The sequence below is a fragment of the Tauraco erythrolophus genome, chromosome 4, assembly GCF_009769465.1.
Source record: "Tauraco erythrolophus isolate bTauEry1 chromosome 4, bTauEry1.pri, whole genome shotgun sequence".
Lineage (NCBI taxonomy): Eukaryota > Metazoa > Chordata > Aves > Musophagiformes > Musophagidae > Tauraco > Tauraco erythrolophus.
In genome coordinates this window covers 85,904,255-85,928,703 of record NC_141468.1, presented here as the reverse complement: position 1 = coordinate 85,928,703, position 24,449 = coordinate 85,904,255, and the positions used below count along the sequence as shown (strand labels likewise).

At 42.7% G+C, this 24,449-nt stretch overlaps 1 protein-coding gene across 2 annotated transcripts in view; it reads right to left on the bottom strand.

The window, feature by feature from the left end:
• Positions 1-24,449, bottom strand: part of CACNA1C (calcium voltage-gated channel subunit alpha1 C) — a 493,329-nt gene that overhangs the window by 118,608 nt on the left and 350,272 nt on the right. Inside the window, exons 9-10 of one of the 2 annotated variants that reach the window (XM_086610632.1) lie at positions 21,329-21,501; positions 669-743 (exon numbers count right to left, since the gene is read on the bottom strand). In XM_086610632.1, coding sequence (XP_086466758.1) covers positions 669-743; positions 21,329-21,501 — 248 coding nt within the window. The remainder of the gene's footprint in view (positions 1-668; positions 744-21,328; positions 21,502-24,449) is intronic. The other variant, XM_086610633.1, reaches the window with a different exon arrangement.

Genomic DNA, 24,449 nt, shown 5'->3' with positions numbered 1-24,449 from the left:
TGTGAAAGAATTATGGTAGAAACGTCCCTTGAAATGAATTATCTTTCCTTCGTCCCATCCCAACAATTCACATGCCTACAACATATGTCTAGGGAAATTTAAAGTTCTTGTGCCGTGCTCTTAGGACCATATGAAATAATGGACTCTCTAGTACTCTTGACCTAACTATGAAATATGGTACTCTAATGGTGCCTGTTCCTTTACAAAGACTAAATGTTTTAATAATCTTGTCTGTTTCGAAAGATGAATTAAGGAATCAACCAAATTCATATTTTGATGCACATGAAACAGTCAAGGAAGCTGTAAGAAAAAAAAACAACATTCATGATTAAAATTTTCAGTCCAGACTAGGCCCTTCAGGAAAAAAAAACAAAACAAAACGTTGATATTTCGCAAGTCATCTTTGAAGATGAAGTAAAGCACTTTCAGACATGTTTGAGCTTATTTGCAAATGGAAGATGATTTTGAAGACATTAGCAAGAGATTGATTTGCAGAGCCGCTTATTATCTGGAGTGCATGAAGAGGACACTGCACAAGCAATAGAAAAAGCAAGGCACGCACATGCAGAAGTATCCAAATGTATATTATACGTCAGTCTGTATAGAGATATATGGACACACACACACAGATACACGCGGTGTGGACACAGAGTGCAGTGGGACATTACCATGGCTTTCTGTGGAGTGACTAAACCAAGCAAACTTTCCTTTCTTCTTATCAGGCAAGCCAGCTGGAGTGCTTCCTTTCACAGACAAGATGGTCAGTGTCAAGTACCAGGAACAAGACATCAATAGAGAACATGCAGCCAGTGACAGGCAAAAGAAAAAAACAAGGAACTCAGCTTACACATGACATCCACTTCTGCCTGAAAACTTCATCATGTGAATTACAAGTACAAAATTAAAAACAAAGGTACATGGAAGTAAGAAATATTATAACAGATCATCGGAGGATAATTTTTCTTTGCTTTCTGCTCTTTTTTTATATATCTGACTTGAAGTTGTTGAATTTCAGTTTATGGGTAAAATCCTTTTTCCAGTGATATCTTGTCTGACTGTCTGACCTATTGAAATTGATAAGACTAAGGCCATTACAATTTGTCCCCAGGTTATCTCTTGGCCCTTAGAGTCAGAATCCGGTCTAGTCAATTTTCCAATGAGGTTCCTAGGCTTTCTTTCTAAACTGCTCCAATATCCAGAAACTCTTTCAGAACTGTCAGAGCTGCTAAAGGAAAGCTGTTGGGGTTAACACATTTCTCTGTCTTTCTCCATCTCTAGAGATTGACAACCTTCATCGAGCGCTCAGATGTACACTGCCTTACCCAAACTAAGGTGCCCCAAGACTATGTCTCATGATTTCCATTTGAGTTCACATCTGGCACTTGCCCGCTGATGTCCTCCTGCTGCATGCATTACTTAATGTTTATCCTCTGCCTATTATGCACAAAGGTCCTCAGCCCACACAGATCAGATGTGCATCTACAGAGAAGTCTTAGTGTGTCCTTCAAAAATCTTACTGCTGCAGAAAGCCAAGTGAAAGTGAGGGATGCGGGTGCAGTGGCACACGGGCTGAAGACTCCTGTGGTTCAGGCTAGCTTGCTGGCACTAGCTCACAGGCATTCATTACACTGCACCGATGGAAAATGTTAAGGACAATAAAAAAATATTAAGATGGTATCAAGTATAAAAGGAATGATGGCCTAGAAGTCAAAGGTCAGGACAGACAGGAGTTTAGGACTGTGTTCCCCGCCGTGGCATGATCTCAGAGGGGCAATCGCTTTATTATACCTGGCACCTCACATCACCTTCAACATCAGGGGTTAATCATGCACGTAGATGCTGTGAGGTTCATTCAGGTAAGTTAACAAATCCTGAAAACAGAAGGTGCTGCAGGAGAGGTGTGTATAAACTGGGGTTGAAGGCGAGAGGAAGTAAACCAAACACTGCCCAGATGGCTTTCTTATCTGACTCAGTTCTCGGAGACACAGGCCTTGTGCCCACACCCCAGCTCCAGTCTAGAAACAAGGCAGGCATTTTTTGTAGTCTGGGTAATTAATTACTGGAACCATGTACCAAGAATGCTGGTAGTAAATCCACCACAGGAATGTCTTAATCAGGAAGAGATGTTTTTTTCTAAATGGTGGGCTCTAGTCCAGACCAGAGTTATGTTTAGGACGATGGTATACAGACTATGCCATCTCACTGGCTGCTTCCTCCTCGTAATTTTGGGAGCGGAGACAAAAGCAAGAAAGAGGCAAATGTAGATGTTCTCCCACCTGGGCACAGAATGACTCAGCAGTGGAAATCCTGGTGCCTCACCTCCTGTGCCATGTTTTATTTAGTGACTTAGGCACTCTTACAGGAGTCAACTCTGTCAACTCCAAGAAATCCACTGCTTGTAACTAAATTAGAGATCTCCAGGGCACCACGGTTCTGGTTCCATCCGCTGGTTCTGCCAGATACAGAGGGCACGCTGTCTCTCTGTGGGACCCCTACCTCCTCACTTCCTGGCCTTCAAGCAGCCCACCCCTCCTGCCATGGGCAGGGACATCTGTGGCTTTGCTTACATTGGCAATGTTTTTTTGGATTTATTATCACATTCATAATTCCCTCTGGTTGATAAAATCTCCCATTAGTTACACATTCTCTGGGTGGCATAGAATAGTAATTTTTTTTAAAGGGCAGTGAAACAGTTTTTTAAAGGCATGCTAGTATCTCATGGTTTCAATGGGGAGCAAACCATAAGGACCAGTAGCTTTCATTCTCTACAGTCGCTCCTGAAGCCTTTGCACTTCTTACATCTTGCCACAGTGTGGCTCATCTCTGAACGTAGATTTTTTTTTTTTTTCTCCTGGACCACCTGAACTCCAATTTCACATCACTTACACAGCATTCCCGCAGCAACTAAAGCAACAACAAAAGCTATGTAGCATCCTGCTTAAAAATAAATCTGAGAAATTCTTCATGTTACGTTAACTCTGCCTCTGAGATCCAACAGTCAGATATAAGGACAAAGAGCCTGCACTCTGTGACTGGCAAGACCGACAGATGTGCAAGACCCTTTGAGAGCCTCTCTTCCATGTCACTAGCATCAAGCATTGATACCAGCTCCACTCTTGCACTAACATATGTCTCTCCTCCAACAAAATGCCCCACGGACAAGCAATGAATTATTAGATGGCAGGCTGCCTAAAGACAATCAACCACCGAAACAGAAAGCTAGCATAAGCAAATACCCTTCTGTGTAGCCCTGAGATAATTTTTCCTTTACACGCTTGGAGACTAATATTTGCTCCCAGTTCAGAAATATCATTACCACTGTTGCATCTTACATTTATGATATGTTTGTCATCTTGACAGTGGACATAATTCTAATATTCAGGTTTATTTCCGTGGATTCGATAACGTCGCTACACTTGTTGCTGAATCTCACTTTAATACTGTGACAATTTAAGACCCAGAGATCTGGGCAAAAGCTGCCCAGTTCCGCAAACGCAGGCAAAGCATAAACTTTTAACAGATTTTAACGGGACCTGTTACTACAGGACTTGGCAGAGCTGGGCACTAGTTTTAGAACTGGATATGTCAGAGGCTATTCACATTGCCTAACTTCACGTTTCTGATACAGCTGTTTGAATTAGGCTAGAGAGGCAGACAGATTCCTGTTTCAGATTTTCTGAATGCCATACTGATGTCTCCCTCAACTGCATCGACAGGCTGGGCATTTACCTTATGCCCTTGAGTCAGGTACTTGACTTGAAACAGTGTGACTATCCAACAGTATGTTCATTCATACTGAAAAAGACCCATAATGAGTTTTCAGATTAAGAAAAGCATTAATACACTTGATTGTGTTTTCCAATATGCTCACTTAGACTCCAATTTCTCCAACACTCCAACTTCTACTGGCATTGAATTACTTTGGGAAAATACGAGTCTAAATCACCTCGTTTGCCCACGTTGGTATCTGAGGTCAGAAGGACCTGACGTCACTCCACCACCATTTCACCTTGTTGTGTCACCTTGGCCATCTGACCAAGCCTTTCTACTTATCTGCTCAGTTTCTCTAAAAGGGATTATAATTCTGCACTCACCTTGCAAATCTCTCTGAGATCTGCAGATGAAACACATTACAATAAGCGTTAACTACTACAGTTATTACTGATGCTAATGTCTCTCGAGCGGGACTCTGCAGAACTATAAAGCAAATCTAAAGAGCAAAGGAGTCCTCTGAATTCTCCAGCTGGGATTTAAGATTTCTTTTTTCTATCAAGCACAACAAGAATAAATTGCAATATCCAGACTGCTTCCTTTAACAGAATGTGCATCGAGTGAAGGACTTTGTCTCCAGTAAAAACCCTGCTTCCCATGGTGCTTCTCATGCCCATCATTTCATGAATGAGTCTATGGGCAGCTGTCAGAATGTCAATTGACTCATATTTTATGAGTGAAGAGCTCTCATTGTAATTAATACATGAATATTGCCTAGCTTTCCTCTTCTCATTGCCTGTTTTGGAAATGCTGCACTCATTCATCTTATTCATTAATTTAAATAAGATACAGCTTTCATTCTGCTACATGCATACAGTGTCTTGGGAACAATCAATGAGCACGTCTTAGATGCAAGCAGCATGCAGAAAGCAAACTGCGCAGAGGTAAATGATTAGTTCTCTGCAGACCTGCTGATTTTGGCAGGAAAATATACTAGATATGACTGGGCAACTCTTTTGGTTCTTCTGTTTTGAAAAGGAGTTCTGCAAGAGAAAGCTTCTACAGGAGAAGAGGAAAGGAAACTTGAACGATAAAGTAAGATCTTGATGGTTACATACCCCCCAAAGCTGGACAGAACGCACCAATGAATCTAGTATAGTAAAAAAAAACCCTAGAAAAACTGTGAAAATAATTGGAAAATGTGTACCAAGGGCTCCGAGGCCAACGCTCGCAGAGCATTATTATACACACAATATTATACACATTATTATACACACAATATGACGTGTAATTATTAAGTAAATGTAAAAATTAAGTACGTGTAATATATATACTTTGCATGACCTAATTTTGGGTTACGTAGAAATGACTGCACTCGTTAAGGAGAGCGAGCTTGATTCATACTTTCACTCAAGGTCAGCCACAGAATCTAGGAGAGTAATAAAGAGCCATAAAGTGATTGCCAGTTGTATCCACTTCAGTCAAGCAGAAAAAAGGCTTTTGGTAAAAAGGTCTTTACGCCAGTGAACCAGCAGCAAAGATGTCGTGGCCAGTACGCAGTAACTGTCGTGACAGTAAAAGCAGGCTGGGCATGGGACTGCAGCAGAGAAGACTGAGGCATGTAGCGCAGTTTACTGAACGGAGCAGCAGAAAGTAGGAAAATTGCCAATATTGAGATGGAGTATTGGATCACCAAACGTTTCATTCATAGATAAATCATGTATTTTACAATGTAAATCACAATTTATATCTTTTATATAAAAAGACTTGCTTTTACATGTCCTTCCGCCCTTCCTGCGTGTCACCACAGGCACATACACATCCTTGGACGTCGAGGGGATCTAGCCATGGGCTAAGGGAAGCTACACTGTGCACGATGAGGAACAGGAGAGATCAATATCTATCAATTGTGCAGGCGTGTGATTAACAGCTCTGTCATTACCATGTGCAGATTACTGCATACCTATGGATGCATTACCTTGCTGCTAATTAATCTTCCAGGAACTTATTTTAGTACTACAAACTCCGCAGCTACTTTAAACAGCTGCATTTTTCTTCTTTTTATAGTGACATCGGCAGTAATACGCAGTGTTCCACAAATGCTTGTTCATTTCAGCTGGTGTGTGGAACACACATTACACAGGGGACCACTCCTGGCTCTGCCAAGAGCTGGTCTCACACATGTCCTGTTCTGTGTTTGAAAGGAAGACAGGCTGGAGAGGTGGGTCTGTGAGAACCTCATGTAGTTCAACAAGGCCAAGTGCAAGGTCCTGCACGTGGGTCAGGGCAATCCCAAGTACAGGCTGGGCGGAGAATGGATTGAGAGTAGCCCTGAGGAGAAGGACTTGGGAGTGCTGGTGGATGAGAAGCTCAACACGAGCCGGCACCGTGCACTGGCAGCCCAGAAAGCCAAGCGTGTCCTGGGCTGCATCCCAGGCAGCGTGGGCAGCAGGGCGAGGGAGGAGATTCTGCCCCTCTGCTCTGCTCTCATGAGACCCCAGCTGGAATACTGCGTTCAGCTCTGGAGTCCCCAACACAAGAAGGACATGGAGCTGCTGGAGCGAGTCCAGAGGAGGCCACGAAGATGATCCGAGGGCTGGAACACCTCTGCTCTGGAGACAGGCTGAGAGAGTTGGGGCTGTTCAGCCTGGAGAAGAGAAGGCTCCAGGGTGATCTTATTGCAGCCTTCCAGTACTTAAAGGGGGCCTACAGGAAAGCTGGAGAGGGACTTTTTACAAGGGTGTGTAGTGATAGGACAAGGGGCAATGGCTTTAAACTGAAAGAAGGGAGATTTAGATTAGATCTAAGGAAGAAATTTTTTACATTGAGGGTGGTGAGGCACTGGAACAGTTGGCCAGAGAAGTTGTGGCTGCCCCATCCCTGGAAGCGTTCAAGGCCAGGTTGGATGAGGCTTTGAGCAACCTGGTGTAGTGGAGGGTGTCTCTGCCCATGGCAGGGGGGTTGGAACTAGATGATCTTTGAGGTCCCTCCCAACCCAAACCATTCTATGGTTCTATGAACTTAAAATTCTCTTTGCACTTCCCTGCCTGAAGGGCCAAGGTATTCTTGGCATAATCTGTGGTTTCTCAAATGTCTCGTGAGCACAGGATGCAGGACTCGCCCAAAAGTGGACTTTACAGAAAGGAATCTAACTCTCTGCTGAAAAGGGCAAAGAGAGCAATCTCCCTGGATAAACTGGTTGTAGTGCGGAGCAAACATCAGAGTCTGCAACAGGAGTCCGTTTAGTGCAGAGTATCCACCTGCAAGTGCAATGGAAGTAATTCCCTTAATCCCTGTGGCTGAAGAAGGACAGATGGGCTGGGTCATAGGGTGACAGAGCTGCTGCGCGAACAGATCTTGAAAGATGTCTCTCTCCCGAATCTGGATCCTCCTATGACATCCTAAACTGGTTTTCTTGTCTGATAAGTGACCTGTATCGTTTGCCTCGCTAGGAGCATCAACTAATGCACCGAAGTTCAAAGCATTTACTTGCCAGGACACAGTTCATAGCGTAAGATTCTGGTGTCGTTCTACTACTTTTTAGCAACTCTTCTGGTTCCCCACATAATTCTGAAGCAATTCATTTTAAAAAAAGAAAAAGATAAAAGAAAAAAGAAAGAAAGAAAGAAAAAAGGAAGAGCAAAACAATTGAGGATCTATGACTCTTTCAACAGTATTTTATGATGGTGAACAAATCACAACAGCACATTCTGAAAGGTTCTGCAAGATTTCACTCTCATTCTTTATGATTTTTAGTGGAGGAAGTTTGGACAAGCAGCAGCGCCATTACATGTGCCATAATCATGACACTATTCTGTTTTGCTCACTAGCAGTGTTATTAGTGAAAATAACCAGCACATAAGTTTCAAGAACAAAATTCCTGTGCAAGGGGGAACTTCTGCACCTGCCCATCCATACACCTGGGTGGTGAATCAGTAACTGTGACGAGGATCTCGATTTCAGCAAAGGCATCTTTGTTCTTTCAGTTCACAGCCCTGTGAATCTGTCTTCCCTGCAGAGCCCAGGAGAAGCAAAAAAAAAAAAAAAATTACAGAAGCTAGTTCCAACTCGATCTGCTTAGGTCATCGGAAACTCTCCACGGAGTGCTGCTCACCACCTAGATGGCTGAACTTCAAAGTGACTGAGATGCAGCTCCAGCTGTTTTATGACATTCCTACCTGTCACAAGCCATTTTGAGGTGAGTGACGCCTGAAAACTCAATGAGTGGCCTACAGTTTGTGAGCTAGAGCACATAACAGGACACGTCGGGACAGCAGGGACTGTTTGGATGGTGCGGTGCGTGGGGAGTCATGCCCTGGTAGCTCAAAATGGGAATCTTTCTTAGAGGGATCTCGCATAAGGAATTGTGCCAGTGAGAAGGCAGGTCTCTCTGAGGACTACGTCTGGTATAGAAGGAGGGAACTGTTCTCCTGGAGGCTGGCCCTTGTTGGCAGACCACCACCAAAATAAAAAGGAAAAGTGAATGTGAGGGAGAAACTGGGCTGTGTTATTTCAAAGGACGGACAGGGCGACTGGACAGAGGCTGGCCACAGGTGAGGGGGCTGTGAGAAAGAGCAAGTGACTGAACGTTTCCATCTGAAATACCGCTCTGCAAGCTGGAAGAGTAGTGTATGCTTCCAGCAAGTGGGAAGGCTTAATTTAGGAGTGACTTGCTTAATATATTTGAGGATTAGTATTATCAAGAAAAGAGAGCAGCAAGGTCCAGACCATCCAAGCAGTCCCGCTGCACAGGCAGTGCCTGACAGAGACCAATTCTCAGCAAGTGCAGACATTTTCTAATAGCAGTATTCCCGTGGGATGTGTGAGAAGGCTTCTGGATGATGCCTTCCTGATGGTAAACTACCAAGAAATTCAGTGCACTGGTGGACAGGTACAGCAACACGCTCATCAGAGCCAGGTCACTCCGGAGCCAGGGCTGTGTGAAAGTGCTGGACCCCTGTAGCTGCATTCATGGATCACACTGAACAGATTCTATTCAGCTTCATGATCTGAAATGGAAATCACGGCTTCTATTCTGAAACGCACTTAAAATTCTGTTTTGAAACCCTAGTCTGTTCCATTCCGTCCGTGCCTAGTAAATAAAATGCTTGTGATTTTGCGTGCTGCTCCTGCCTGTGGTGTTCTTTCAGACACTTTTGCTACCAGAATGACTAGTCAGATACTAGACACTATTATCACAATATCATATGAGTCAGGAGCATGAGACGCGTTAGCTGGGCAGGCTGGGCGTTACTGTGCAGCCAGGAGAAAAGCAAAGAATTGAAGTTAAAGAGATTTGCCCTTAAAGTCAGCTTGTCAAACCTGTAATTAAAGCTTTTACACCTCCTGAATAGGTCAATTACCTCGAGCCAAAGGAAGTGGCATTTTACAGTGGCCTTGAAATAACAGATTCCTCGTTTGCAAATACTTGTAGCATGCAGGAGAGTGAGGGACTGATGGCAACAGCTTGAGCTGAGCTTGGAGTGGGCAGGTGTTATGCAAGCTTCCCTCACAGCGCCGCGTTACGGCGAGCCAGTCGTGACCCGGCGTAGCCCTGCCGTGCTGCTCGTGGCTCTTCCAACAGCTAGATAACACGCTTATGTTTTGATCTTCACATCTGTGGGGACCCACACAGCTCTGCCACCACGTCCTGGCTCTGATGTGAACCCTTCTGCTACTTCAGCCCATGGATTTTGAGGTGGTTGGTAACATCCTCATCCCGATCTCCAGTGACCCTCATGCTACCCGCCCTTGGGTGCCCTACAAGACTTCTATATCATACACTTGGAGACACGTGTCTGACAGCTGTCCTTCCTCAAGTGGACAAGGAGAAGTGGGATGCAACGTGTCGTGGTTTGTGGACTTCGTAAATGGAAAGGAGGGTGTGAGCAGCACCATGAACACCACAAGATCTGAAAGGCCAATTGCCTCATCTGTTGATTTCTCTCTACAATCCTGAGATTGTAATAAACAATAAATAACTGAGGAGCTGCTGTAATCAGCAGGGAGACTCAGTGCCACGGCTATTTTCGGTTTGGTTCCCCAGTTGGAAACATTTTTAAAAGAAAATACTAACATCTTTGCTTTCTTGTGTGCTTGCTTGTGAATCTATTTAAGAAAGCGATGGACGACTCGAGCCATCTCGCAGCCAGGGGTAGGGAACATGGAGGATGCGATGGTTTCCCCCTGGGAGAGTTCTGCTGACATGCTCCTGCCTCCCCCAGCCTGGCCTGACCTCTTAAGGGCATCTCACTTGGACCCCATGTCTTGGTCTAGGCTAAAAAGCACAAGGTCTGGGCCTCAGTGTTTATCTTCTTGCACACGAATCTTCAAGGTATAACATAAAATACGTAAGGGAAGAAAAAGAGATAGGTAGATACGTCAATGGTGAATACACATGCTGAAGGGGGAAAAAAAACCTCATATCAGAACAACTTCTGTTACAGTTGGTCCTATCACATTCGTCTGTCTTTTGAGAACACTTTTAAGACGTTCAGCTTACACGATCCGCATTAAAGGTCTTAGTTGTACTAAATTTTTCCTGCCTGTCTTTGGACTAACCAGACTCAGTTGCCTCGTCTGAGGCACTGGATGGCATTTTCGACATGCCACCTGGGATATACCACACACAGTACAAACCCCAGCTGCTACAGTTTGTCTGTCAGTCCACAATGATGGTCTTGGGTACCATGAAATGTCTAAATTGGGATTAGATGAGCACGTTAAGGCAGTTGAACCTCATCTATACTAGTTTTGGTTTCCTGTAAAAAGGAAGAATATACACATACTTTATATCAGTGCCAGGCACACCGTGGCTTTGATTTCATCTGGTATTACTGTAATGCAACTAATTCTCACCCTCAACAGTTGCTTCTAACTCCAAACACATGCTCCATGTCCCTGAGATACCATTATTGAACGCCACAACCCGTCTCCTGGCAGTTCTTTATACCACATGAAAAAATCCTCAGAGTTTCAGCTACTATCAGACCTGCACACCAATGCTTTCTTCTCAATGAAGAGACTCTTAAGGCTACATCTGCAATGGTAAATTATTTTCAAACACTGATTATGGGTCATTCTCACTGACTTCAGCAGGAACTGCTGAATACTCCACAGTTTTTAAAAGCGCTAGGCATTTAAAAAGAATGGCCTTGCTGTGTAAATACTCAGCTTGGGGGTTTGGGGCAGCTCTTCCTAAAATTTTCTGTGGAGATCCTCGTACTGGATGCCTTCTATGCCTCCCTAACCACGGGAAATACAGCACATTCAATCCATCAGAAGGTATGGCAATGGCAGTTTTCTCACAGGCTGCTTCCTCGAACATCCTTTGCTGAGAAGTTGAATCACAGTGTCAGTGGATAGAGCTTGACAACTTCAAGAAGTAACTCCCAACAGGGCAGATGGACGTGAATTTATTTGCACAAAGGTGTCTTTCCCCACCTATATAAACAATGGATTCTCTCTAAAGCCTCACCTTCAAAGACATTTCTCTGTAACATATTAGTGCATATTAGAGGATTCCTACATCAACATCAGTCTCTCTTCCAGCAGGCAAAACAGAGGTGGTGTCTCACCAAACAGCCTTTGCTAGGGAAACAGCTTTTATAGTAGATAAACTCAATGCCTATCAACATTAACGTCAGCCTCTGTGTGCTGTAGGGGGTCACACATCACTGCTCTAGCAGTTCTTGCTGTAATGTTGTTTGTGCTCCAGGTTACGAGAGTCAGGGAAGGAAGAAGCTGGAAAAAAACATTAAGTCGGACAACACAAGCCAGATCCTCAGTTGCAAGAGAGCAAGAGCGTGTGTAGATCACCACAAAACATTTTCAGTCACAGAGGATCTTATAGGAAGAGTTTTTTCCCAGACAAGAACTACAGCAGCCTGGGAGCTTATCTAATTTATATAGCTTTGGATGCCTGCAAGGGAGTAAGAAGAAAAATTGAGCCTGCAAGCAGAAATTAGCAAAGTTTTGGGGTTTGCTCTCCACACTTCCCTCCCTCTTCCATGCAACAGTGGCAGCAGTGGCACAGAGATTTGGTAGATGCTTATTGCAGTGACCCTTTCAGGCTCCGTTAATTATCTCAGAGCTGTCACTCCTCACCAGCACTCACTCAAGAAGCTGGCTGCTGGAGTCAGACACGTGCCTGAATTCAGTTCACCTTCTCCAAACGGAAGAGTTACTCTGCTCTGCTTTCTAAACATGCTTTTCCTGCTTCACCAAACAATATCAGGCCTTCTGATGCTATGTTGGAACAAATTACTGCAGAATTAGAGATTATCACATTGGCCATAGCTTTGTCTTGAGGCTTCCTGAATACCAGCAGCTTTTTCTTCTTTTGCTCTCCATTCAAACAAAAGAAACAAATTGTTTTCTCCATACTGTGCTTTGACATAGAACGCGGGCTTGAGCTAAACTGCTTCTTCATCTCGTTTGGTCAGATGGGATTTACCTACTCTCAGCAGGAACTATCAGCAGAGAAGGAAGGGGAAGAAGGTTTTCAAATGGTTGCTTGCTTTTTGTTTTAAGATCAAAGCTTCCTTTCAGCCAGAAACTGCAAATTTGCGATATCTACATAACAATGAACTTAAATGCTACTTTTTGATAAAAGCTGGGCTGTTAAATTATATTACTAATGAAAACCAAACCTGTTGGTTAACTTACACAGAGTGAACCATCCATACATTCAGGGGAACGAGAAAATTGTATCTATTAAAGTGATTAAGATGATTATGACGAATTGCCAGAGAAGGGAAACAGTTCAAAACCACCCTGATCAAACCTGTAAATGCCTTATACGAAACAATCCAAGGTCAAAATTCTGGTCTAGAGGGCAGAGCAGTGGTGTGAGAGACTCTGGCATTGGGACTGAGAGGGTGGGTGACCCTGAGAACATCGTTTAGCTGTTCTGTGCCTTTTTCTTTAAATTAGACAGAACAACAACATTTCTCCCCTCTCCAAATACTAACCTGCACATGTCTTTAAAGAACCAATTTTGTACATGACACATTTCGAAGCATAACTCAAACCCTAGAGTTTATAATTTTGCTTTGTTGAGAAAAATCATTTTTTCTTCTCTAAGTATTTCCACTTTTCTCCTCTTGGAAATGAGGAGGAAGACAAAACAATCAAGAATAAGGCCCTACTGTTTCCTTGCTTTTTCACTCACAATAAAACAAGAAAGCAACATGTGAAGACAGTCAGGAGGGAAGTCTACTCTCAGTTTTGGTTTTATTCCAATAGGAAAAAGTCAAATGTTGGCATCATAGTTTTGTGGACATTGGTGGAATGTGGGGCGAAAGTGGAAGCAGAATCACCCTAAAAGATCTTTCTTTTGTTACTCCACCTGCACAGAAAGTTACACAATGAAAATGTGAATATCATTGCCCCAGCTACTCTGCTACCACAGTCACTAGGAAGCCTCGCAAATACTTTCCCATTTTTTTCTGATACACAGGATATAAGAGTTTATGCGGGTCTGATTCCGCATTTCCTTAAGTATGGAAGCAAAACGCTTGTAGTGACAGCAAGTCAAATTCTCGTCAGATATGACTGCATTTTAGCCCGTGGAATTATGCACTGGGCAAACAGCATTATCTGGACTGTTCGGTCCCGTAAGCGGTTTCAGATCCCGAATATCTCACGCTCTCCCTTTGGCGGATGACAGTTACGCAATACCGAAGCCATGCCTGGGCACCGAGGAGCCTCCGGCGCATCCAGACCTCACATTGGGCAACGTTTTCAAGTGTTTTGTTACTGACCTCCGATGAAACGGATTGGGGCCCAAGTCCTTACCCAGGCAAAAATCCCCTACAACTTCAGTAGGATTTTTGCCTGAGGACTGCAGGAGTGATTCAGCCCAACGTGAGAACTAATGTCCCAGAAGCTTTTTCTAGGCAGCATGCTAATTATAGACTCAAGCTTTAACATCTGTAGCACAAACCCGTGCAGCGTTTCGCAACCTGAGCTTCTCCATGAAGCAGAGAACAACCACGCAACAAAACCAAAGCTGAATTATTGTCTACAAAGGCCTCTTAAATGTCCTCAGATTGCAGTATTTATATTAAAAGCAGTGTATGAGCTACTTCAAAAGATGGCAAGGCAGAAAACTGCCACTGGGACTGTTTTCTACGGAGCATGCATTGGGCACAGCACACAGCTGGGAGCTGCTGTCACTCCTGTCCAAGCGAACCATGTTTTGGAACATCTGCAGCTAAGTACGTGTTTGGGGTTTTTTTATCCCCTAGAAGAAACTGGTGGTGCAGTGAACACCAAAAAGCACTTCTTTTGTCCCTCTATCTCCAGGAGAAAGAGAATAAATCTATCACAGCTACTAAACCCCTTGTGAAACACCTACAATTGTTGGCACAGCAGCTAAGCTTTTCTTAGTTACCAGACGACTATTCTCCACATCAGTGGACAATGATAAAAGTAGATGACATTGTGCTTTCCTCCTCCTTAGATGAGGTTTGGGCAGATAATAAATCATTTTACAACAGAAGCTTTTATTTCCTTGTATTTATGCATGGACAGCAAAATGCAACCGGGTTGTATGATACCATTCTCAAAACACCAACTGGTACTGGAGGAACTAAACTGATAAAGGTTTCATTTTCCAGCCTGTGCCTCTTAGAGCTTTTGCTTAGATCATCTTAAATCCCATGCGAGCATCCTGTATTTTTTTTAAATTGCTTTTTGACAATAGGCAAAAATCCTCTAAAATATCAAGCTGTACGTGCCTGTCAAGGGGTGGTTGCCCATCTCCTTCCATGTCTATGTGAAATATATTGGAACAAATTCTGCAAATGAAACTAGAATAAATCAGGGTGAACTGAATTGCTCTCAACAGACACATTCAAGTGTGTTTCAAGTGCGTTCTGTTAAACAGGAGAAAAAAATTAACTCAGTACACCGTGTTTTTGCTTGTAGAGTAAGACGACGTGAGTTTTAAGGCAGTAGCAATGCTCAAGACTGAATTTAAAATAGACACCTTGTAAATATACTCTCTCATTTTCCACTCTGAACTTTCCACGTTAATTCCCCAGCTGTGCATTTCCTCATTAAATTTCATCATAGAAAATGAATCAATAGTTTTTTTAGGCCACCCTGAAATTTGAGCCTGTAACCAAGTCTTTGAAAATCCTGTTACGGACTTTCTGCCTTAGACATTATCCTGCAGCACCGTGCTATTTTTTTCTGGCTGAAAGTAATAAGCTCCTTCCTTGTCAGTACACTAAGCACATGATTCAGAGGCCACAGAGCAAGCTGACATATGAAATTACTAAATGTGAAATTTGAACAAGTTGGTGTACTTTTACCTTGGTATCCTGACTAGATACACACACAAAACTCTCTCTAACCAACACCTTCAAAACCCTAACTTTTCCAAAGGGTTGCACAGGATTTAGTGACTGCTTTCACTAAAGTCAACAGAAAGTATTTGGTACATCACTGAAATCGATGGAGTCGTCTTATGGTATAGAAGTTGACTTTGCAAAGTCAACAGGAATTGGATAGATAAATCCTGAAAAGCCTGAACTTTTAGAGAAAGGTGGTCATGCTTTTATCTCTGTTATGTCATAGACTCAAACTACTATTGGAGCTCTTGGGAACAAAACCCTGTTTGGGTTGACATTATCAAGGCTTCTATTTCTAGAGTTGTTAAATTCTTCTCTTTTCCTGTTTGAGCCATCAGCTCTCCTGTTCTCATTTCTATCTTGATGTTCAGAAGTACAAAGCGTTTCCTAAAAGAGAGATTTTCCAAAAGTTCTAATGGTCCAAGAGGTCCCAATTTCCTCTAAAATTTTTACTTTTGCAGCTGAAAACTCCCTCCCTGTCTCAAAAACATTTTGTCCTATGGAAGACTGATAAACCTAAGATTAAATACACTCTACTGCTTAGTCATGACTGATGCTGTTCACAAGTAACACTGGTTGTAGAGTGAGACAAACTCTGTGGTCCACCAGAAAGTTAAGTTGCAGCTTATTCCTTAGAGGCAGCGAACTCAGATGTTCACAAACATTTCCAAAGGTCACTAAAGCACTACAATAATTGCTCTGAAGGTGAAGATTTGAGGCTATTTCTTTTTAGACAGCTTAGTTTTTTGACATATTTTAGAACTTGCCTGTAAATCTGTACTTTTTGTCTTCAATTGGGCACTTTCTATTCCCACTTTAACTGATGCACATATAGTCAAACCCCTTCCCATACTTTTCATTATTTAGTGTACCATCTGAAGCATTGCTATATGCTTTTGATAGGCAACACATTGATTTGTACTGCTTTGTCTGCTGTCTTACACGAAAATCTGATTATCTGCAGTCATCAGTCCCATTACAATAGAGCCCTGAAGTATGATTAGACTTTAAACTCTTTGTAGGGTAAGCTACTTGCAAATCAGCTCTTGAATTGACAGTACTACCTTGGATATCACTTAACTAGAAGAATGAGTTGTCTGGAATCACAGAATGCCTTTGTTATGAGATCCCAGGCCAAGCAGTGGGCTCTGTTACTCTTAGGACTCTGTTGACATTAATGTGGCCATATTTGCATTGCAGATGGCAGCAGCAGATAGTACTTGAGGGCAAAATCTGCGCATTCAGAAACATCGAATTACTACTCCCTGCCCATTCACAGCTTTTTCCTGACCTCAGTGCAGTCAGTGGGAGTTTTGCCAATTAATTTCAATAGGAGGAGAACTGGGGTTGGACTGAGGTTTCCTGCTCCTGCCCACAGCAACACAGATGCACTCCAGACCACACTCAGGAAGAGAAAAAAAAAAAAAAAAAGGGCAAATTCCCAGTTACTGTGGCAACAGGAGGGATGGTTCTCTTTGCTATCATGTAATTTTGGAATTCAGTAGCTGTTTTTTGCCATGACATGTGTTTCTCTCCTCTGTCAAATTAATGTTTTCTTCCCGTGTGGAAGGCCCACCAGAGAAAGAGCGCAGAAGAAAACCATCAACACAAACAGACCCCAGAAGCCTTTTCACATCTCCCATCTCACATCTGCTGTAATGGCAAAATCATGTTTGCAAACAACAAGGGAAAACTGCCTTCAACACGCCCTTCCCAAAACACAGAGAATGAATTCAGCGTGCTCCGTGAATGCCTCTCGAAGCGTGTGAGAGTCAACTGGTAACAAGCTGCCTCAGAAGAACTCCAAGACCTCTGCTAGGGAGAGCATCAGCTAAAGGCTGCACAGATTGTCTGACTCTGGCTGCATTTATCTTCTTTTCTTACCCTTTCCTCCACTAAAGTCCTCGCTGTTACAGCCCTTGGACTTGTTGACCATTTCAAAAGGTCTGTAAACACCCAGTGAGACTTAAGGCAAGGTTTGACAGCTTCAGGAGAGCAGTGGCATATACAAAATATGACTGACGATGCCCCAAGGACTGGCACAGGCAGACAATCCAAATGGGGATGCAAGTGAATCTCTCTTCCCTTCCACCTTGTGCTCTCTGTTCTACAGGAGGCAGTTCCCATGCCGACAGCCATCTCTACAGAGTAAGATGACAGCAAAACCTGCTCTGCAGCCAAGGACAGAGAAGAGACTGAAAACATACGTTCTCTGTGTTTGGGATGATTCAAGTTTAGGTAGACTACCTGGGTCAGAGCCCAGATGGTGAAAACTGCTGAGCCTCAGAGTTTACATTAGCTGAGACTCTAGTTTAATAAGTATATTTTAATTCAACTTCTCAACTTGTCTGATATCCGTCATTAAAAAAATCCCCAAATGTCCAAGCAACCTCAAAGGAGAAACTGAGGAAACAAAAACTGATGTGACTTCTCTAAAGTACTGGTGTGAGTCACTGTCAGAGTTCAGGCATGAGCCCACAGCTCCTGAGCATCAGTGCAATATAACCAATGCAAAGGCAACCCCTGAAGTTTGCTGAGCTTTGGGAGGTCTGAACTGCCCTGAGCACTTCAGTGAATTGTTATCTGAAAGGCTCAGGGCTGATACCTTTAAAAGTTAACATTATTAATTAAGTCATCACCGAACAAAGTGTGCAGGAAAGAGGCAGTAACGATCTCTGTGGAGTTCAGGATGTTGTACTAGAGACAGAAGGCAGTGAGCTTTGAAGAGCACTTGAGAGAGAAGCACACTGAAACTGTGTATGAGGCAGCTGAGCTCTTTCAGCAAGAGCTGAACACTAGAAGACCAGGCAGACATTGGACCAGCAGTAACACAAGATCAGCACGGCTTGTAGGTGGGATTCAAATGTCTTGGGGGCAATCAAGCCAAAGGGATTCCTGAGGGCATTTACTGAACTGCTGTGCCATCTGTCCCTTACAGTTGGAGCTTATTTTGTAGATGGTTTTTGGAAGAAAATTAATACCATCTTTCTCCCTTAGTTTAACCTTACCAGTGATTGACTGCTGGCATGAATGCCAAAACATTCAACACAGTAGATAACACACAAAAAAAACCCCAAACAAAATATCCTGTCACTTACTCATGGCACCTTTTCTGTGGCATTATCATCAGCTGAAGCTATTAAGGAAAGGGCCTCTACTTCTCTGTTTGATTTTGTTACCTGGTGTTCATTCAACCCATTTTCTAGCAGGTATCTACCAAGCCCCAAGAGCAGCACAGCTGCAATGTGACTCAGCTTCAGGAGAGCAGACAACCCTTGTCACAGCTGCTTAGTAAACTAATCTCCAGCTCCTGAGCAGGTTGAGATGGTTCTGCAGAAGGTATGGTCATAGGCAATAGGATAAGCAAGATGTGGAATCACATAGGTAGGTAAAGCATACTGGGAGTTTCTTCCCATGTGACCTACATGACAGATAAGCATGTCAATGAAGTGAGTATGACAGCTTAGGAGAGGATGTCTGCAAGCTATTTGGCTTTGAAAACACCTCCTCACTTGTCATGTGAATAAAGATTGAAATTCAGAAGTACCAAGAAACACAACAGAGCGTAAACATGCAACGTGCAAAAGTAAATACAACAGCCTACTGAAAAAAAAAAAAAAGGCAATTTATGAAATCCAAAAGGCTAGAACGTCAGCTCCACAACTCTGCTGGGTGGGGGCACGCATCCAGGTATTTTCATTGGCTTCAGGATGGGGTGGGGGAGTGTTGCTCTTTACTGTCTGTATCCAGAGGCTCTTTGCTTCCTCACCAGAGGACAGCAGCACAGAGACCCTTTATTCAATCAGCCACAAAGGCCTGTGGCAGGAAGAAGGCCAAGGTACAGCACTGGGCAGTACACCAAAATTAGAGGAAGGATTAATTTAGCATTCATAGGTACAGGCCACAGGTGCTAAGAATAATACTGCTGTCGACAGCCTGTTCTAGATGGGGCACATATGTCAGAAGAACAGGAATAAACTCCATGGAGTGGCCTGCAATTCTCTTGTGCAGAGACTTTTGTTAGCATGACCATTGTCCCCACTACATGGCCAAAATCCGTCCACAGCCTTCCTGCACGCCCCAAACGATGTCTCTCAACAGAAGGGTAGTTCTACTGTACAGCACTAAGCACTGCAGCCACCTGTTCCCAAGCCTGGTCTGGCACATAACAAAAACTGACCAAGGGACCCAAAGCCACAGCGTCCCAGAGCAAGATGCTGTATTCTGGGGAGTAGTCAGCAACCACTGCCCTTAGACCTGCCACTTGGATCCAATGACATCGAAGACATTGTTAGTTTGGAAAAGAAACGGGTAATGAATTAGTTTGCGATTAGTACGTAATTCTGTCATTAACAGCCTACGGTGAGAAACTCTAGAGAACTTGCCAGATGTAAGATGACTAACTTCATAAACCATGTCTTACAGAACTCACCTGATTAAACTGAACAGCAAGAACTGAAAGCAAGCTGAAAAGACGTTATCTTTCATTTCTTAACATCATCACCCATAAAAGGAGCTTCTTAGCTCAACTGTGGATTGACCCCACTCCATAGCACATGCAGCGAATCCACATCTGATACATTCCACAACTCTCTTATCAACGCAGCATTGTGTTAGTGTTAATTAAAAAGGAAAAACTTAAAATCTGCTAGTAACCAAGGCAAGTTCTCATCCTTACCAGTATGGCTACACTTCAGCAAGCACGTCTCTAAGAGGAAACGCAATAAACGTGACCTAATTCCCACTGAAGTCAAGGGAAAGCCTCCTGGTGACTTCAGTGGAGTAGTGTGCAACCCAGTCCTTGACCTCCCCATTTGGACATCATATGAGTATACCAACCAGACCCCACTGGGGTAGTGTTTTTTTGTTAAAAGAAAAAAATAGGGAATTTTGTCTACAAGGAAATTAATTTGGATCACTAGACATCACCTTGCATGCATTATACGCTACTGAGCAGCAAATTTTTGCCATTGATAATAAATTAATTTCTACTTGATTACTGAAGTTAAATTGTGAATAAGCTATATGCCCTATGAAGCACCAACATGAAAATAAAAACAACCTGAGCAAGGGTCTGAGCAAGTCACCCTGGTGACCCCTTCAAGTCCAGATATCTAAGTATCACGGTTATGACCCGATATTAATGACCACACTTTTTTTTCTAAAAAACTTTAAATGTTGTAGCAGTACACAGGGAGTAGTTCTTACTCCCCAAAAGATCACGAGCATCTGATACAAATCTTACTCTACTCCGTAGGCACAACTATCCTATGTCCAATCTTCCTATTACTAGAATATATGTTTCTGACTGGATCATCCCATGGATTTTGCTTGTTTGGTGGGAAGGGTGATCTCTAGGAAAATGTTTCATGTCTTCTCTTCCAAAATCAGAGTAGGAAAATGTGCATTACAGTAACGAAAGCTAAGAGTAGAGCCAGTGTCCATTAACTGTGTAACTCTAAATGTTCCAACTCTGACATTTCCCAAGTGCACAACCTGCAATGACAACTGCTAGGTGTTTATGAAGTGTTAGATAGCCTTTATTGGCAAAAGAGGAGGTGGACGGAGAAGATTCAATGAAGGTAATGAAATGTAGGGAATTGCTGCTTTCTTCCAGCCCTTCCTTCTTCAGGATTTCTAATAAGAAGAGGTAGTTGGTGAATTCTCACTTTGCATAAACATCTTCTCAACTCCAGAACAGAAGAGCAAGAGATAATTCCCTCACAAGAAATGTCTGAGAACTTAATTCCAGCCTGGCAAAATTAAACACAATTCCATTGATTTCAATGGAGTTACAGATGGCCCACTTAATGCACAACAGGGCTGATTTGGCCCTTCTCCCATACTGTATCCCTGCTTTTCCTGGAAAACTTTGCTTTCAAAGTAATTAACCATGTGTCAACAGCCTGCAACACTGAACTGCAATTAAAAAAATTAACAGGAGGCAGATGTATATTTAAAAACTTATCCCAGCAGTGGACTTCGAACAGTCAGTATTGATCTTTTTTCTGTTTAATATCAAGATCTTACGTCGGTATCGCAGACAAGAAACTGAAGATCTGCAGAACAATATCAATTATTGTACGTGTATTTCTCCCTCCCACAGTTTCCTAAAGGAATCAGAGTCATGTATAAGCACAGTGAGAGTCTCAGGAAGAACTTGTTCTTCCTTATAAGCCACCTCAGCACTACAGCAGGTGGGCACAGGCTCCCTTGCTAAAAGCACAGAGAGAGAGAGACAGAAGAAAATTGCTTACTGTTTCGAGGCTTCTCTTCATCCATGCCTTCATCTTCATTTTCTGGGTCAATATCTTCTGCTTGAGTTATCCAGTCTAAGTATCCCTTCAAGTCCTCCTCTAGCTGTTGTTTTTCCCGTAACTTCTGGAAATCGCCCCGAGCTTTAGCCTTCTCTCTTTCTTTGGAAAACTCCCTGGCAAGAGGGAGGGAGAGACAGGACATGGGTGGAGGGAAGGAAGAGATTGAAAAACAATGGGTTAGATTGATTTCCACTAAAGTGGAGCACACCCAGCTTTCTCTAGTCTTTCAAGACAGACACATGTAAAACAGCTGGAGTGTCCACATTTTTTACCAGTGCTTAGGAAAAGACGAGTACCTTTTTATTTTTAATTCTTTCATTCTCAACATTTCATTGATGATTCATATAAAAAGCATAAGTAACATTTATATGCAATACCATACACTTTCTAATATTCTTTACCACTTGATATTCTCCAAAAGTTATCCAGAAATATCTGTATGAATAATGGTTAATTTAGTTCAACGGTCAACTGTTTGACAATAATCTGATCTGGAGAGTGAGATGGTGGCTCTAATTTTCAGCCAGGTTTCAATCTATCCTTAAGATTATATGTGTAATCACAACTAAATTGGGCTAATTGTAAGTGTAATTAATGGTACTCACAATTCTGTACACACTTAGTTATGGACAATTTCACCTACAGTACTGGACAACATATTTGAAAACTAGTCCTCAATGTTTTACTGCAGACTTTCAGATTTCAGGGCTGTTATCTGACACGAAACATATTTTTCAAATCTCAAGTTGGGTAGACCAACATGATAGACTATGGGTAGACAAAACTAATCCATTCTGCCAGAAAGTGAACTAGGGTAGACATCTCATAGTTTTCTGAAAGACCACTATTGAGAATATAGGCCTCAAACAGAGGGCACAGGAAGAAGAATTTCATGTTGCTTAGTTATGAACCTGGGTGCTTGCTTTGCCTTCTTTTTGGCTGTAATGCTGTTTCAACTTCTCTTTCAGAGACACCTATGCTGCGTTATTTTTCTTCTAGAAAGGCTGATCTACCTCCATTTAGAGACTCTCCTGTGATTCTAAACCAGGTTTCAGTGCTTGTATTTTAAAAAGAGAACTTAACGATCGTGAAAAATGCTGGACCAAGAGTACTTCAGCATTCAGTCTTAGATCTGCTGAAGCAGATCACTACATAAGGCACCATCAGCCGATAATACGGCCCACTGTGTCTAGAAATGAGAGGTAAAGTCATTCTCTCCAACGCATTATCCACTACACCCTTGCTGAAGATGGTCAGCAATGAGTGGATTTAAAAAAAACCAAAACAAACTCCAACTAATATTTGTCTTGATTTTGCTCTTGCAAAAACAGATAAGAAAACTACCACTGACTTTGGTGGAATAATATCAGGATCACGGAAATCCTGCTCAAAGTGTTAATGAGTGCCATGTGAAGCATCCTCAAGCAACTGAGATGGAGGTGAGTTTCTAACAGTGATGTGGAAGTACTTTCCTCCTGTCTAGTCAAAACCCACTGAAAGATTTCTATTGACTTTGCAGGCTTTGGATCAGGCTTTCAACATTACGAGCTGTGCATGAAACCAGCACTGCAGCAGAATGAAAGTACAATGATGCCTTTGTTTCAAGCCAAAGTATGTGACAAAGTATGCACGTGTGATCTTCACCCCCGTCACACTGCTGAGGGTTCAGCCCATCCCATGGGACTGTGATAATGAAGGTGGAAATGAGGAAAAAAATCATTGGCTTCTCAGGCCTGAAGGTAGATCACAGCCGACCCTGGAACCAAACTTAGCCACAAGGCAGAAGAGCTATTGCAAGGATGGGAAGAATGAAAAATCAAATTTTCTCATGCTGGGAGTGATATTTTGCTGTTTACAATGTAAACCAACCAACCAACCAGCCCCTCAACAAAAATAATAAAAGCTGTACAAAGAATTTAAGAAAAATTCAATCCATAGCGGTTATACGTTCTGCTTCAATAACATCTTTCCTCTGGGTCTCACATAGTGCCTTATCCAAATTAAAGAATTTACTCAAAAAAAAAAAAAAAAGACTGAAGGAAGCTATGTATTATTAAGCCCATTTGATAAATCAAATCCCAATATTTCAATAGTTGCCTCCTAAACTTGTATTTTAGAATCTAGAACAAATAGGTCCAATTTTGAAAGGGATTGAGCCCTCACCTCCAGGTGAGAACTACTTATATTTGCATGGATATAACTTGCAAGAGGCTGTTTTAGAAACCAAAGTGGAAAACATCATGAAACGGCCCAGTTTACAGAAAGTGAAATTCCTGCTATGCACTGAAGTGGATCATTTATGTTTGATGCATCTAAGCTGCATGCCTACTTGTGTCTTTTCAGTCCCCACTTATTGTCTCGCTCAAACGGGACTCGGGCTGGGGGGAGAGCTGACTAAACCAACGTGAGATTTCAGCATGATGTCTTTATACTGGCTGTCTGCACAGGAGTGAATTTGTGACCTAACTTTTTAATGGCACAACTGGAAATACTGTGATCACCTAGCTTGAATGAACTGCAATTGCATGTCTCTTTCCTTTGTGTGTGATGGATGATATTCCGCATCTCAGATGACTTTCCAAAAAAGACAACTTCTTTAAATTATCTTGATTTGTATGCTTAATGTTTACTAACATTAAACCATTGAGAACAGGTGGCTCAGGAAATTGCTGATGCAATTCAAACCACTTCCCATGTGGAACGCCAGCCTGTAGTCAGGCAAAAGTAGTTCACAATCAAGAGTTACTATCGATGGTCATTTACCATCCCATGTGAAACGAGCTGGTGACCTCAGTCCAATTCCTGCTGCAGGCAGGTGTGCACATTACCTCTGCCACCATCGCAGCTGGCAATAAATGGTCATTGTTTGCAGTTTCAGCAGGGAGACCAAGGACCAAACGGGCTTTCTGATGGAAGTGTCATCTTGAGTCTGGAGGTGGCCTCCTCAAAAAAGATTGCAGTATCACATCAGGATAAGGTTGGCAAGAGCTTGCAGAACTGCCAAGCAATCTGTCTCTTTTTCAGTAAACAAAAGAACATCAGTTTAAGAGTCAGTGAATTC